Here is a 17,637-nt window from a genome sequence, read left to right as displayed (position 1 = left end):
GTGCACTAAAATTGAGACTTCTTACTCACCTGATAACTGTGCGAAGTAAGGCAGATCTTGCCTCATTGTGAAATGTTATAACCACACTGGTTGCTGGCAAATCAATCCTCCACTGTTTCCTACGGCATCTGAAAAAGGTTTTATCATTTATTTGTTTTAAATAAAGAATTTTAACAAATACAAATGACACAAGCATACACAACGTGTAATAACGAAGGAATAAGGAAAATAAATGAAAACTTTAGCATTGTACCATTAATAGAGAAGCTATGTATGATAAATCAAATGTTAAACAGCTATTAGTTCACTACGTCATATGCGTAGAAAACCTTCTGCACCAACACTAGCAAATGTTCCTTTTCATTTTGCATTAGGAATAAATTAGGAAAGTAGGTAGGTAAATAAAGGGTGTTGGTTAAAATTTGGACGCAATTCACTTTAATGAAAAAGGCATTGAGCAGTTCTAGTCATCAGAACCGATAACTGGAATTGTGGTAACATGGCCCGAAAAGAGACATGCATCCATAAAGTTGAGCCTTTCTTCCATCTGGTTTTGTTGTTGATCTAAAAGAATTAAAAAATCCAGTTTGAAACGCTTTCCAAGTTTGCAACACACTTGGAAAACATTCACTCTTGACCCCAGAATGGCAGTAAGATCTCACCCTGGATCAAAAAGCTATTACCACACAAATGAAAAATTATAGCCCTGAATATCAAGTTGCTGTTTAAATATCTGTACAGACGGATTAAACAGCCTTCAGGCAGAGAATTCCACATCTGTATTGTTCTTGGTGTAAAAAATAAAAAAAAAAACCCTTAGACGATAACTCTTTTCTTCTATTTTAAAAGCGTGACCTCACATATATAGTCCTATTTATAAATATATATCCAGAAAATGGTTTGTATTGACCCCAAATATATTTGACTAATGCCATCACGTGACATCAGAAGCTCCATTTTTATAAACTCAAGAGATTTGTTTTTCTTTCTTTATAACTAAAACCCTCCATTCCTTTTATTAATTTTGTAACACTCCTATGGACTTCTTCTAGTGCCATAATATCCTTCTTTAGAACAGGTGCCCAAAATTGCATAGCATTTTAACCCCTTAAGGACCAAACTTTTGGAATAAAAGGGAATCATGACATGTCACACATGTCATGTGTCCTTATGGGGTTAAGGAACGCGGATGTACTACTCTCCCTCTGTCAGGATCTGTTCTTCATTTCTTCCTGTCTGCTCTAGTTTTCTTTAAAACAGAAGACAAAGTAGGGACTGCGTTGTCTTATGGAGGTTTCCTACACTATGGAGAATTCTTGCATGTACGTCAGTGTGTGTCACCTGTGTGCATCTCTCAGTATTTTAGTGATTTTGTTGTGTGAGCCACATAATTTACGGAGTTTAATCAGAGTATTTTTTATTTATTTTTTTCAATTGTATTTATGATGGCTTCCAACATTGATCATGAAGAGACAGGTACTCCATAACACCTTCCATAATACTACTACTACTAACAACATGTATTAAATCAGCACTGTCACTTTCTGTGGACTTTGTTGAATTTGCAAAGACCACTGACGTTGACATTGCTGCTGGTGGTACGTTGGCTGGGTGGGTAATAAAGTCAAGCATAGAAGAAATACATAAAGAAAGTAGTGCCTACTTTGTCCAGTTATTTTTCTTGACTGTGTTTTAATTTCACTGAAATAATTTATACTAAATGTATTTTCAATTTTAGGTACAAAGCACTTGGGAGTCCACTTCGGATCCTGGTACTTCTCAGGACTTGAATGCTGTTGAAAGGGTAATTTATATATTTTCTATTAAATTTTAGTTTAGCTAAAGCTGAACTATCAAACACCCATGAAAAACTTTCATTTTAAAATAATATTTTTACATGGAATGGTATACAGTATATACATTAAAGTTTGGCATTTGATCTAATATCATTTATAATTATTTCCTTATAAATGTAATATATTTGTTTTATTTTAACAGAAACAGCAGTTATTACAACGACTTCATTTGGAAAATGCCTCTGCGATGATGGATCCATGCTTCCCAGAGACTCCACTCAGACAGTTGGTGGCTCCAGAAGAAGATAATCCCAGCACTGAAGAAGACGGGAGAATAGGGAACACAAATTGGTGCACTTGTGGCAACTGCATTACTAAGCCAACTGCGGTGGAATCTATCTGTTGCAAATAAATTCCAAATGTAGTTTGTCAGCTTGAAGATGCACATTGTGTAGTCCTGCATAGTATCTTCAAGCAATTACTGCTTCCTTGGTTTTGAGTCCCAGAGGCCTTCCGAAGCATTATTTAGCAGGCATCTTTTCCTACTACTTGTGAATTGTCAAATCCTTACCCTTGAAAAATTATTATTTCATATATGTGTACGCTTTATTAAACAATCATTTAGACCGTCTTTGCATTTCACTAAAATTCCAACTAACTCATGATATAGACATATTTTGATATACTTTTTCTCTGTATATCTCTTGATTGAGTTGGTAATTCAGTGAAATTACAACAGTCAAAATGAGTATTTCATAAAGATTTTATCTTTATCAAATCATTTTTCAATGGGGTGTGACAGTGTAAAGTAGTCCCTCATTGCTGTACGCTCGCAAATGCGTGATATTACATCATTGTGGTCGACTTTTAGTGCTGATGTGCCAGAAGTTGACGAAGAGCTAACCGAGGAAGATTTTTGTGTCCACGAGGGTCTGGTTCAGGTAAGTAAATGCACCTCCTCCCCTCCCCCATGCATGTTTAAAAAAAAAAATGCTAAGACAACGTATGTAATATTTAGTGTTCATATTTTACATGCTACAACTTTGTCTTAATCTGACAACTTTTAAAAAAAAAAAAAAGTGCCTTCAAGTTTGAGCAGCTGCTGTGTTTGTATCCTGAGAAGCCCCATTACTGTGAGATTGTGCAGATGTAGTGGATACAGTGCTGGGAAACACAGGGAGGAGCTGCCAGTCAGACCAGAGAAAATCCTGCATATCCTTGAGTGGGGATTGTTCCACTTCAAGTTATCCACACCAGAGCTGGATTTAGCTCGCTATATAGTGTGAGTAGTTCATAATTACTTCTAAGTACTACATTTTAATACATACTGTACTATTGGAGTTCTCTTTCTTCTGTTTTCTATCCATATGTAGCGGATAAGTAGTTTAATCCACAGGGTCTCCGCTGGTAGACAGGAAAACAGGTAATAATCCAAATAGGCAGATACAGCATGCAACAATCCAGGTAGCGTTATACAATCCCTCCCTCCCAAGAACTAGACGACACATAGGCTGGGAGTCAACTGACCTTTATTCACAGGCTTCCAGTATTTATGGGATTCCCCATGCAAGGAGTTTCCCTACAGACATTCCAGGGGTTGTACAGTAGGGGACTACATGGGGAACTGAATAACCTGGGCATTTCTCCCATCAGGCACTGCTGCATGAGAGGGATACTCCCACTAGAATATACAGTTAAGTGGATTATCCCCTCGTGCAGCAAAACCGACAATGTACATTAAAAATCTTATGATTTTTCTTACATTATTCGGTACATTTAAACGAATGGACGATCGGTAGATAGCTGGGGTCTGAGCACACCTTTCGTAAGAGTACCGCTCAGATCCCAGCTGAAATAACCGAACGCCGTACCAAATACACTTTACACTTAAGTTCCCTTCAAACTACCGATTGAACCTAGGGAACCACATTACCGAAAGACCGGGCTCCTGAACGGTATGGAAGTCCAGCGGTATTCGTGCCGCCGAGTAGCCGATTTTAGTTCCAGGCGCTCGACGACCAAATACCGCTGGACGAACAAAGGATCCAAAATGGCCGACCGCCGCGTGGTCGGTAGTCGAACGGCGGCCACCCTGAATCCTCTTAAATACCGATTGCAACATTGTTGCAATCCTTAATGAGGGCCACACGACCTCTTGTGTGCGGTCTCCCTTCGGTAGTTTGGTTGTTTCACGAACAGTGATGAAATTCACTGTTCGTGAAACGATTTGCAGGGAGGCTGACGGCTTTTCTTGCCGCCAGCATACGAATACTAGCATATGAATGCACTTGCTTGCTTGAACCACATTACAGACCCTTGGTTCTTAAAGGCATACATACGCAATAAACATGATACATACAATAAGGACAATATACAGTGGCTGTGTTTGCCACACCATATATTTCATCGGACTACAAGCCTCCACTTGCGACCATCTACTCCATATGTTGGCTCAATAAGAACTTTCCATTGCTGGCGGATAACCCTGTATGGATCAGTGCTAAGTCATCTGGACTATTATTTATTTATTAATCATTATATTTTACTTATATATACTGTTATAAAATTATTACAATAATACTATACAGGGAGTGCAGAATTATTAGGCAAGTTGTATTTTTGAGGATTACTTTTATTATTGAACAACCACCAATATCAAAGCTGAATATTTTTGGAAGTAGTTTTTAGTTTGTTTTTAGTTATAGCTATTTTAGGGGGATATCTGTGTGTGCAGGTGACTATTACTGTGCATAATTATTAGGCAACTTAACAAAAAACAAATATATACCCATTTCAATTATTTATTTTTACCAGTGAAACCAATATAACATCTCAACATTCACAAATATACATTTCTGACATTCAAAAACATAACAAAAACAAATCAGTGACCAATATAGCCACCTTTCTTTGCAAGGACACTCAAAAGCCTGCCATCCATGGATTCTGTCCGTGTTTTGATCTGTTCACCATCAACATTGCGTGCAGCAGCAACCACAGACTACCAGACACTGTTCAGAGAGGTGTACTGTTTTCCCTCCTTGTAAATCTCACATTTGATGATGGACCACAGGTTCTCAATGGGGTTCAGATCAGGTGAACAAGGAGGCCATGTCATTAGATTTTCTTCTTTTATACCCTTTCTTGCCAGCCACGCTGTGGAGTACTTGGACGCGTGTGATGGAGCATTGTCCTGTGTGAAAATCATGTTTTTCTTGAAGGATGCAGACTTCTTCCTTTACCACTGCTTGAAGAAGGTGTCTTCCAGAAACTGTCAGTAGGACTGGGAGTTGAGCTTGACTCCATCCTCAACCCGAAAAGGCCCCACAAGCTCATCTTTGATGATACCAGCCCAAACCAGTACTCCACCTCCACCTTGCTGGCGTCTGAGTCGGACTGGAGCTCTCTGCCCTTTACCAATCCAGCCACGGGCCCATCCATCTGTACCATCAAGACTCCCTCTCATTTCATCAGTCCATAAAACCTTAGAAAAATCAGTCTTGAGATATTTCTTGGCCCAGTCTTGACGTTTCAGCTTGTGTGTCTTGTTCAGTGGTGGTCGTCTTTCAGCCTTTCTTATCTTGGCCATGTCTCTGAGTATTGCACAACTTGTGCTTTTGGGCACTCCAGTGATGTTACAAACTGGTGGCAAGTGGCATCTTGGCAGCTGCACGCTTGACTTTTCTCAGTTCATGGGCAGTTATTTTGCGCCTTGGTTTCTCCACACGCTTCTTGCGACCCTGTTGACTATTTTGAATGAAACGCTTGATTGTTCGATGATCACGCTTCAGAAGCTTTGCAATTTTAAGAGTGCTGCATCCCTCTGCAAGATATCTCACTATTTTTGACTTTTCTGAGCCTGTCAAGTCCTTCTTTTGACCCATTTTGCCAAAGTAAAGGAAGTTGCCTAATAATTATGCACACCTGATATAGGGTGTTGATGTCATTAGACCACACCCCTTCTCTTTACAGAGATGCACATCGCCTAATATGCTTAATTGGTAGTAGGCTTTCGAGCCTATACAGCTTGGAGTAAGACAACATGCATAAAGAGGATGATGTGGTCAAAATACTCATTTGCCTAATAATTCTGCACTCCCTGTATTTTGAAGGTGCACCCTTTCTTTCTTGCTATTTTTCCTATTATATTCTTTAAACTTGCTGTTAAATTTCCCCTTGTGAGTTTGTTTCAAATGTACATTTTTTTTTTTTTAAAACAAATAAAAAATAAAATAAAAAATAAAGTAATAATTTAAAGTAATACATACGCAAACACCAAATAAATCCAGGAAACATTACATTTCGAACTTTTAACTTTATTAATAGCCTAAAACGTAATCTTTATATATTTCCTATGTAATACAGCGTAAAGGAGTAGTTTAATTTACCAAAGAAAATAATTAGAAAAACACCTAACCAGGGGCTAACGGAGAGGTTGCCCGTGGGTTGGTGTGGAAATGCCCTAAAAACTCTCCAAGGCGGGGAATAACCCACAAATAATAAACGTTGAGGAAGAGAAAAAGGACCTAAGTCCCTATTGGGAGAGTAATGAAATGAAGGGGTCCCTACCTTTAATAAACCTAAGATAATAAGTAAAAAAGGCAGGAGGGGACCAAACAGGGATAATTAGAACCAGTCTAAACCATTATTATATGGTGAGAGAAATAGGTAGATGGTAATAAGAAGGAGGGGGGGAAGGGGGTGAAAGCCAGAGGAATAGAGGAGACAATTCTCCTTGGGATAACCAATACCCCAGTGGCTCACCTCAAGTCCCAAATCCCCACACCTAAAGGGGGCACAATACCTGCCCTGTATACCTCAGCACTGTAGAAAAAACCATAAGTGCCTACCTATAACTCAATATCCTATCCAGCTACACAGCAAAAGATCAGGATCTCGTGACCTGGTCCCATATGAAGGGGGGGGGGGGGGGGAGAGAGGTTAAACAGGGGTGGGGGGAAAAGGGGGAAGGAAACCAGAGGAATAGGAGAAATTACCCTCCTTGGAGGAGTAAGAGGATCCCCAGTAGTTCGCCCAGAATCCAAAATATCCCAATTGTCCACACTTAGAGAGCACACTGAACCTTGCCCTGTATACCTCAGCACTCTGGATAGACCAAAAGTGCCTACCTTCAACCCTGATGCCCTTCCTGTCTTAGTAGCAACGAACACACACTTCGTGAAATCACTCCATAGTGCTACCTAAATCAATAGTGCTACCTAAAGTGGAAAAAGAAAATTCTACCCCCCCCCCCCCCCTCCTTCTTATTACCATCTACCTATTTCTCTCACCATATAATAATGGTTTAGACTGGTTCTAATTATCCCTGTTTGGTCCCCTCCTGTCTTTTTTACTTATTATCTTAGGTTTATTAAAGGTAGGGACCCCTTCATTTCATTACTCTCCCAATAGGGACTTAGTTTAATTGACCAATTAATCTATTTTAATGCTTATTAAAATTTAATACAATAATTATCATTTTTAAATATAAAACCGTGTTATAAGTTTCATTTAATTTGTTTTTATCTGTAATTTTAATTTTATGAATTAAAAATAAAATATTTTTAATCTCATAATTTTAAAATTCAACTTTTGAATTGCCATATTCTTTTCTCAATTATGCAATACATTTTTTTCAAAATTAACCTACAGGACAAATTTAGTTTTTACTTGTTTTAATATAAAGTTGTTTTAATATGATTTATTTATTTATTAATCTAGAATATACTTTTCATTAACACAATTACCTTGGTTTAAGAAAGAGTCATTAATTATACACATTTTTAGGCAATACTGTAGTCAATACTTCACTTAGTTGGTGTTTTGGTAACGACAGAATACCTTTTAATTTTTTTAATTAAGTTTATATTCTAATACTATGAATAAATATTTAGTTTAATTGCTAACAAAAATAAATTTTTTGTTAGCAATTAAAATTACTTCCTAATGTAACTGTAATAAAAAATATTTAAATATATTAAATTATTTGAACAGTTGCTATACTGCAGGATACAAAGTAAAACAGAGACAAAGAACACTCACTGAACTTTATAAATTACACTGTTTATCTAAAAACATGAGATATGCAAACAAATAGATCTTTCTTGGTGTTTACACGGTGTCCTCAAACATATATGCAGAACTGTTTTTAACAAGTCATCAGAGTGCTCCTTTACTGTTTGTGTTGATTTAAAATATAACTTTAAACTTTAACATGAACGGATAAAAACCAGATATAAAATGTGAAACTTAAATTTTTAAAAGATTAACTGTCAATGCCTTAGAAGAATTGTCAAATACCACTGACAGTGGCGCAAGGTGTACGATGGCCTGGGATAGCCAAGTACGGGCAAACTTACCAAAACCTCTCCATCGTTGTCGCGAGCATGTTCCTTCTGCTGGTCCTTTTCTTCTCTTCGGGATTACGCGATCGTAGCAGACGTCACTGTTGTAATTTCTCATCCATGCATGAGAGTACAGCATTGAAGTGTATGGAGTATCCAGCAAGACCACAGGATACATGTGGTCCATGGACACATCTAATACCTCACCATCCGTCACTGGTGACGGCTGGAAGATTGACAATTCTAGACGTCTGAAATATAATGAGACAAAGTAGTGCATACTTTTTCTCAATACAACTCTAGACATGGTTGCAATTTCATTAAAATAGAAACACAGTCAAAAGGATTATTTGCTAAAGATTCTGTCAATCTTTCACAAATTATCATTTTTAATTTTCATTTGTTTTTGGAGAGGGGAGGACAGATCCATTTTAAAGGTACACTATATTCACCAAAACTACAGCGTAATGTAGTTGTTCTGGTAAGTACAGTAATTCCCTGCATGAGGTGCAACCTTGGGCAGTGCTCTGCATGGAGACGCTGAACTTTCCCCATAGAGATGCACTGATTAAATGCATCTGTTTGAAGAGAAGTCGATTGGCGGAGCCTATTAGGTTCCGGCTCCTTGGTTGACATCGTCAAAAATTACGATCTCACCCAACCCAACGCTTTTCTATGGGAAAACATTGTGATTGGATGAGATCGTCAATTGTGATCATGTGAGTCAAGGAGGTAGAGTGTAGGCAGAGAGCGCGCAAGCGGACCTGTGTGGATCTGGAAATAAGGTGAGTATATTATATTGAAGTGTGCTGTGGGGGGGATAAATGGTGTTTTTTTTTATTTGTATTTTATTGTTTTGAATAAAGTAATTCAGGGTACAGAAGAAAAAAGGGAAGTTTGTTAATTAGGGTATTACATATCATCCGTACATCCTCAACGGTAATCTGACAATACAGTGATAATTCAGCAGCATTCCATCAATCAATATTTCAATAGTGTTTTAGCAGTGTTTAGTCCCACGAGTACCTTTGCTTCACCTATTCTTACTTCATTGTGGTGGTGGCAGGTGCATAACTAGGGTAGGGCCCTTATGTCATAGTCGGTGAGGTACAGTTATCAATACCAGTGGGCCCTTAGTGCGTCACTTCTGTTAGGTGAAGCCTGAAAGATGGCAGCTAGGGCTCTTGCTATCAAGGTTATTGTGTGAGTACTGATGGACTTTGTGGAGCTATGTTAAAACTCGCATGGTACATGTCAGACGATTATCTGGAAGGTCCCTAAAACTGGGGATTTGAGAACAGGGAAAACAAGAGAAATATGGGGGGGGTCATATGGGTATGCCCTGAGCGTGTACTTTAATTGCAAGTGTCCATAGTCGGTGAAGGGTTAAGGAGGGGAGGAAGCCCTGGAGGGTTAGGGTAAGCAGTGTCTACCGGGCCGGGGGGTGGGTAGCAGTGTCGCCCTCACTTGTACCTTCCCAAACTCCCTCCCCCACCTCCGCCAACTGTTACAATTTATCAAGCAACTGGGATAGGGAAGGGCAGTCTCGAGATTTCCAGTGTAATGCTATGAGGTTTCGCGCAGCCAGTAGAACTAGTGCTGTGACCGGTTTCTGACCTGAGGTCAGGCATGCAGGGAGCAGTAGTAGTAGGCAGATAGTTGCTGTTAGTGTGATTTTAGGGATGCCCAGCGTGTCTAGGACGGAGCGCACTGTGGTCCAGAGAGGCTGAATATCCCTGCAGGACCACCATAAATGTATTAATGTGCCAGTGGTCGAGTCGCACAGAACTTAAATGAATCTATTGGAATCATGCATGATATACAAATGTAAACTAAATGTGTGATTGCTACAGTAATGTCTATAACTGCATCCGACTGATTTAGGGGTAAAGGGTAATATAGATATACTAATATAATTAGATTATATTTTTCTTTGTAAAGATGAATGTATCAATCAGTAATTCATACAGGTTAGATGGATACAGGATATAGACATATTGCATGATGATTAATATAACCAACCCTGTTTCAATTAAAGAATATACATAACCAAAGACAGATATTTAGCGTAATTTGAAATATCCCCAGTATAGGTGAATTAAAGGTCAAGTCATTTATTTAACCAGGTCATCAATGATCTAATTCAGGTCTTCATACCTAAGGAAATAGTGCCATCTATTGATGAAAATCCCTAAGGACCACATTAATAATTAAATATTAAGATACGCCCATAACCAATCAAAAGACAGATTTAAGTCCCAGGTACCGCCCATTTACAAACAAGGGGCAGGAACTGATAAGGGGGAAATATTGGTTAAATAGGGAGAAAAATAAGAGATAGGGATCAATATCTTCAGATCATCTTAAAAAAGATCAAAGGAGAAAACAGAGGGCTAAGAAAGGAGGAGATTGATTGACTAAGGGCAATAGACTAAATTACAGACCAGAGCACCCAGAGAGAAGAATCCCAAATTGAATTCATTCATCCTAGACTCTTGGTAATGTATAAAGGTTTCTCTTTACTTTATATTAAATAAACTGGACTATTGAATGCCCTATGTGACTATATTGTGAACTGATCCCTATTGATAGAACAGTTGTATCTCATTCTACCTGCAGCCTGAGCCAGATATAACTTCCTAAGTCAGAACAGTCTTGATTCTTTCTTAAGAAGATCAGTTCAATATATATATATATATATATATATATATATATATATATATATATATATATATATATATATATATATATATATATATATATATATTAAGGCTATCAGAAACCTTATATAAACGTACTGTAGTTAAACTGATGGTATTTACTTGGCAGGGTTGGTTGATATTTCACTAATTAATAAAATTACAATTGTATCATTAATGCAAGGGGTGTCATATGAATAATTCTGTATACTGGTTCTGCTGTGAAGTTTGTATTAGCTTGTATTGTCCTTTGCTGATAAGATTATAGATGAGACAAAGTGTAATGTTGACTCTTAAGCTTGTCAAGTAAACTAATTGACTTGTTGGTAGAAACTCATATATAATATAGCAAATTGATTATAATTGTATTGTTTTGTTGCTTTGCATTTTATAGTGTGTATTATTAAATGTATATATATTTTAAGCAAAGTCTGTTTATTGCCCATCTGCAGTTCATAAGTGTTTATATCACCGCTTAAAACAAAGAACTACAGGGTCCCTGAATGTTCTATGTGTGTGTGCATATCATCAGATATTATTCAACATATATTCCATACATATAAAACCTTAGATTACCCAACACCATGGACAACATAAATTCATCCCACGGGGGGCGTGGCTACCACCGGAGCAAAATGGCCGTTTAAGCTTTAGCTCCGGCACATGGGCTCCGTGCAAAAGCAATTATCTTAACGAAACACAGGCGGAAATCAATTAAAACAATCATGTCTCAGCCCAAGCACAAGAGGCAACCCGCGAAATCGGACAAACATAATTTTTGGGGGGCAAAACACGCCGGCGAAGAAACAGGCTGTGCGAGCTCACCAGCAAGCTGGCGGAGATGTATCAGATGGCGGCGACTTGACAGATATGGCAGATCAAGCCCTGGAGGAAACGTTCACTAAACAGTTCTTGCTGAACCAACTCGATGCCTTGTCCAACAAGCTCATGGCAGGCTGGATGTCTGGCCTAGCGAGCCTAAAAAAGGATATTGGAGAGCTGGGAATCCGAACATCACACATGGAGGAAAGACTGGAAGAAAACTCAAACGCCCATAACCAATTAGCACATCAAGTGCAAACGCTACAATCCACAGTGAACACCATGGAAAATAAACGAATGGACATAGAAGATAGGGCGCGCAGAAACAACGAACTCTGCCGCGCCCTATCCCCAAATACTCCATCAGATATGCTACTTTTGGATAGGGCTCACCGGGTTCCTAAACCCCGATTCCTCCCCGACTCCATACCCCGCGATGTCATAATCTGTGTGCACTACCACCACGTAAAGGAGGAACTGCTGAAACGAAGCAGACATGCCCAAGACCTCCCTGACAAATTTGCCAGCATCAAAATATTCCCAGATCTGTCTGCGGTGACACTCAGGAGGAGAAAACCGTTCCAGCCGGTTACCAGTACCCTCAGGCAGCATCAAGTAGCCTACCGATGGGGATTTCCACTTAAACTCATCGCCACCAGAAATAGAACAACAGAAACGATCTTCACGCCAGAAGAAGGAGAACAACTCCTCGGGAAATGGAAGTTGCCCTTCTCAAACAAACAGCCACACAGCAATACCACAGTAGCAAAAGAATGGAACACAAAATGATTTTTATGAACACTTGCCAGCCGTAATATATATATATATATATATATATATATATATATATATATATATATATATATATATATATATATGTGACTGACTTATTGCATACAGAGGATGGTAACGTATATGCACCTCTAATTCCCACCCAACATTTCTACACCAATAGAACATATCGCTAAGATATACACGAACCCTGTCACGCCGATAAACACATAACCTCTAGGCCAAAAGCTGCTCACTACTGTCTCCAACCTATACACTGAACAAGTTGAAAGGGGTCTCAACTTACCCTCTATCTCACCATACCTATAGGATGACTAATGGGCGAATTATTTCAGCCGCTATTGAACCAGACACCAAAAAAAAAAAAAAAAAAGGGGGCAAGTATCTGACCCATGAGATGCCACGACAAAGAGGCAACATTATACCTACCCCTTAAAAGCAGTAAAGGGGGACACTACGATTGCGCACCAACACCAAACATCTGACATACAGTCATCCTAGGTGACTGGAAACCTTAAGAGGTTCACTAACACTAAGGGGCATAAGATAAGTGGCCTAATAAGTGGGCCACACAGCCCACTAAGCTCAATACTTATAAGAAGGTTCGCTCCAACATACTCAACAAATATTAATACTAACAGTACACTCTATATTGAAAATGTACATATTTACGCTGATCTTATGGTAATCGATGAAGCTGAATGATTTACAATGCTCCCCTTCTCCCCCACTACTACTAAAGTGAAGACACTGCACATCAACCAAATCATATTGAGACACGAGTGACACAAAATAAAAAAATAAAAAGATAATAATAATTTTATGCATGTATGTATATGTATCTATGTATTCATGTACACTGTCCTGCCTCAAGACATAGCGGAGAGCCGACAGCGGCGGCGACCCAGGGTTTCCCAAAAATATAACAACTGAAGGAGCACATGTAGCCTCCAGGTGAGCATCCTATACAAGCTCACCCCCCCCCCCCCTAGCACCACAAATAGGTGCCAAGCTCACCACCAGAGCACTAATGTACATAGTTGAGCCCAATGCTAGGCTCCAGTTTTACCCACTGTTAAATCCCTACCTACCCCAACCTCAAACCCCTCGAACAGAACTAAACACACACCAGAAAACCCAACAACATAGTGCCAGGCATACACCGCAGAACGGACCCAACAAGCCAAACACCCTCAATCACAAGAGGAAGTAAACTCTCGCACATCCCATGTATATACACCACCCTGGTAAGGTCATAAATGACACGACACCACACACACACTACAGACTATAAGTAAAACAGGATCTATGAATAAGCTATTTACAATGAGCACTCCCCCATATATATCACATAGATAATGAAAATATACTCACAAAATGTTAGGGGGTTAAACTCTCCCCAGAAACGCAACTTACTACTGACAGAAGCCAAAAAGTGTGATGCAGCGGTGGTGTGCCTCCAGGAAACTCATTTCCAACGCACGAAACAGCCCTCCTTAGGCCTCCAAACATACCCACACCAGTATCATTCCATGTACGCCAACAAGCCTAGGGGTGTTAGTATTCTCATACACAAATCAGTGGCATACGAACTGATTAGACTAATAACAGATAGCAAAGGACGATACATAATTCTTAAATGTAACATCAATAATGTGACTTACACCATAGTCAATATCTACGCACCTAATGATAACCCAAGACAATTCCTGTAACATCTACTAACCAAAACCAGCCACTTACAGCAGTGCCTCCTGATCTGTTGCGGAGACCTAAACCATGTGCTTGAACTGGAATTAGATACTACACTAGATCCTAAAGCACCCCGGACAAAAAAACTCAACACTGCCTGTGCCTACTTAATAAACTCATAAATCAGTTTAACGTATACGATATATGGCGCACACAAAACCCCAGAGACAAGGACTACACATACTATTCCCACGTTCACAAAACACACTCCAGAATTGACTACTTTTTGACAACATCAGCAGGACTCCCCCAAACTCTCCAATGCACACATGGAGATATCACTTGGTCGGATTACGCACCAATTATCCTGACACTTACAGATACATTCTCATACAAAAGCAAGGGCTCCTGGAGACTGAATAACTCACTGCTTTATGATCAAAAATTTGAATGAACACATAACCCGAGAGATGGAACACTACTTTGCCACTAACAACAACCCACAAACAACCCCCCCAATTCTATGGCAAGCGCACAAACCAGTCATTAGGGGCCTTCTGATTAGCAGGGCGTCTTACCTAAATAAGCAGCGCCGAGCCACCCTGATAAACCTCCTAAAACAAATACGGGACACAACACAAACCTATTATCAAACAAACCAACAGCACCTTCTGGACGAGATACAGACGATGCTTCAAAAAACTGCACACACATTACAAAGACTCAAAATGACACAATACGCTCAATGTAATAGGGCAGGCAAACTACTAGCCAATATGCTACGGAAAAAATATATGCAATCTAAAATCCCGTACATTCTATCTAAAGATAACCATAAACTATGGAACCCACAAGATATGAATAACGAGCTGGCAGCATTTTTAGGCAACCTATACAACCTAAGAGAGGACAAATCCCTTCACCATCCCACAACCCCAGAAGTAGATAACTATCTGCATAATATACCTCTGCCGCAACTCACGGAAATCCAGAAAAACACTATCACAATCAATTACGAAATACGAGATACAAACCGTTATCTCTCAACTCCCTACAGGGAAATCCCCGGGCCCGGACGCCTAACCAATTACTATTACAAAAAATTCTCCCACATAATTATCCCACACATGCAACACGTAATTAACCACATTATAAACACTGGAACCATACCGTCAGAAATGCTCATGGCCCATGTTGCAACACTCCCTAAGCCAGGCAAACAACCTGACAAAGGACAAAACTTACGCCCAATTTCGCTCCTAAATACAGATACCAAAATCCTTGCTAAAATATACTCCAATAGAGTGGCCCCAATACTACCGACTTTGGTACACGAAGACCAAGTCGGATTCTTCAAAGGCAGACAGGGCACTGACGGGACAAGGAAAGTCCTAGACCTAACTTACAGCCTTCAACGCCATAATACGGGAAGCCTTTTCCTGTCATTAGATGCGGAGAAGGCTTTCGACCGTCTCAACTGGCAATTCCTCAAGGCGGTGCTAAGAAAATTTAACTTCCCAATGGAATTCCTGAATACACTACGAGCACTTTACAGCCACCCCACCGCTAAAATTACCAATGCTGGCTTTTTTTCACGTCCATTCAGCATCACGAATGGAACTAGGCAAGGCTGCCCTCTCTCGCCCCTTTTATATGTACTAGCTTTGGAACCACTCACGGCCCTCATTAGAAACCACCCACACATATCAGGTATCAAAACACAACACAAAGAATACAAACTAACACTATTCGCAGATGACATACTTTTGACAATCCAAGACTCAGAGACATCCTTACCACACTTTCACACAATTTTAGACACTTACAGCAAACTCTCGTACTACAAACTGAACGTCTCCAAAACACAAGCTATGGGTAGGGAGCTCCCGGCGGACATGACCCAAAGACTAAAACAATCCTACACATACGACTGGAGGAATGACCACATTACATTTCTGGGAATAGCATACACAAAGACACAAGCGACACTTTTCAACTCAAATTATGGAAAGATGTTCGTAAACATAAAAAAACGGGGGGGCGGCGCCTGACTTCCGGTACGGATGGCCGCACACTGAAAGAGCTCCGTACAACAGGGCCCTAAATCAGCTACCTTAAGCACGCTCAACCGCCAAAAACCACCGAGGCTTACCCCCTGACTCCCCCAAAGCAAGCTCCAACCCCAGAATGGGTAGAAAAACGAAAACCGACCCGATGGTCGCGCCGATATTCCGCGGCCGCGCTGACAGAAGCCGCACAGGCGCAGAGGACCGGCGGGAAACGGACTCTGAGTCTGAAACAAGCGAGGCGGAAAAAGGTACCGCAGACCTCACTCCAATTACCAAGGGGGACCTGAAAGGACTACTCAGGGACATTAACGCTAACATGGCTGCTGAATTAGCCAGACACATGGCCCCCATTAGAGAAGGCCTGGAAGACCTGACCAGACGCACTCTAGCAGTGGAAGACAAAATGGAGGACATCTCCACAACGACTAGCAGACATGACACAGCCATCCAAGACCTCCAAGCGCAGGTACAAGCCCTTGAAAGCGCGCAAGAAGATCTAAATAATAGGTCGCGCAGAAATAATGTCAGGATCAGGGGGCTCCCTGAATCCATTGCCCCTGACACCTTACACACCACCCTCAGAGAAACATTCAGCGGAATGCTCCCCGAAGCTCCCCCAGCTGAACTCATCATCGACAGAGCACACAGAGCTCTCAGAACCCAACCTCCATCGAACACACAGCCTAGAGACGTCATTGTCCGCCTCCATTATTTCCATGTGAAAGAGGCACTAATGAGGGCCGCACGAGACTCCCCAGTCCACGTTGAAGGACACCAAGTTCAATTATTCCAAGACTTGGCCCCTAGCACGCTTTTCAAAAGAAAGACCCTGAGACCCCTGACTCAAGCCCTCACGAGACAGAACCTTAGGTACGCCTGGGGGCACCCCTTCAAGCTAATGGTCCGCAAAGGAGACAGGACCTATACTCTCCACGACACAGCGGACGCTGCAGACTTTGCGGCCCAACTAGGCCTACCTCGCTTAGAACCGGATCCAGACAGACAACGAGAACGTCGAGAACTGCCACCCACTGCAGGAAGAAACTGGCAATCTCAACAGAGGGATCGCAGACTCTCCAGAAGAGACCAATCCCAACATTAATCCTAGGCTCGGGCACCTGCCTCACACCCGACCGCCTAACCGACCAACCGGGACCATTCCCTCCTGCAACCACCCTCCGCATCCCCCAAGAGACTCCACTTGCCACCCCCAAAGCAGCAAGACGACGCGGCACCCTAAACCAAGACCCTGATGATATGGACAAGAGGCGAACAATCAGGCGGGCACACAACTCACCGGCTACTAATTTACCACCGGCGCACAAAGACTTGTCCCCAACGTCCCTCTGCCTGCATCCCTCCTCCACAGACAACCACCCAAAGGACACTAACCACCGACAGGACCACCTGTAGCTAGACCACC

At 40.8% G+C, this 17,637-nt stretch overlaps 1 protein-coding gene across 1 annotated transcript in view; it reads right to left on the bottom strand.

The window, feature by feature from the left end:
• The window catches only part of GALNT2 (polypeptide N-acetylgalactosaminyltransferase 2), a 777,588-nt gene that overhangs the window by 598,888 nt on the left and 161,063 nt on the right, over positions 1 to 17,637 (bottom strand). The window contains exon 4 of the mRNA XM_063443402.1: positions 30 to 128. Within this exon, the coding sequence (XP_063299472.1) occupies positions 30 to 128 (99 nt within the window). The remainder of the gene's footprint in view (positions 1 to 29; positions 129 to 17,637) is intronic.

The sequence above is a fragment of the Pelobates fuscus genome, chromosome 2 (assembly GCF_036172605.1).
Source record: "Pelobates fuscus isolate aPelFus1 chromosome 2, aPelFus1.pri, whole genome shotgun sequence".
In the NCBI taxonomy this organism is placed as follows: domain Eukaryota; kingdom Metazoa; phylum Chordata; class Amphibia; order Anura; family Pelobatidae; genus Pelobates; species Pelobates fuscus.
This window is presented reverse-complemented; position numbering and strand designations above follow the sequence as displayed.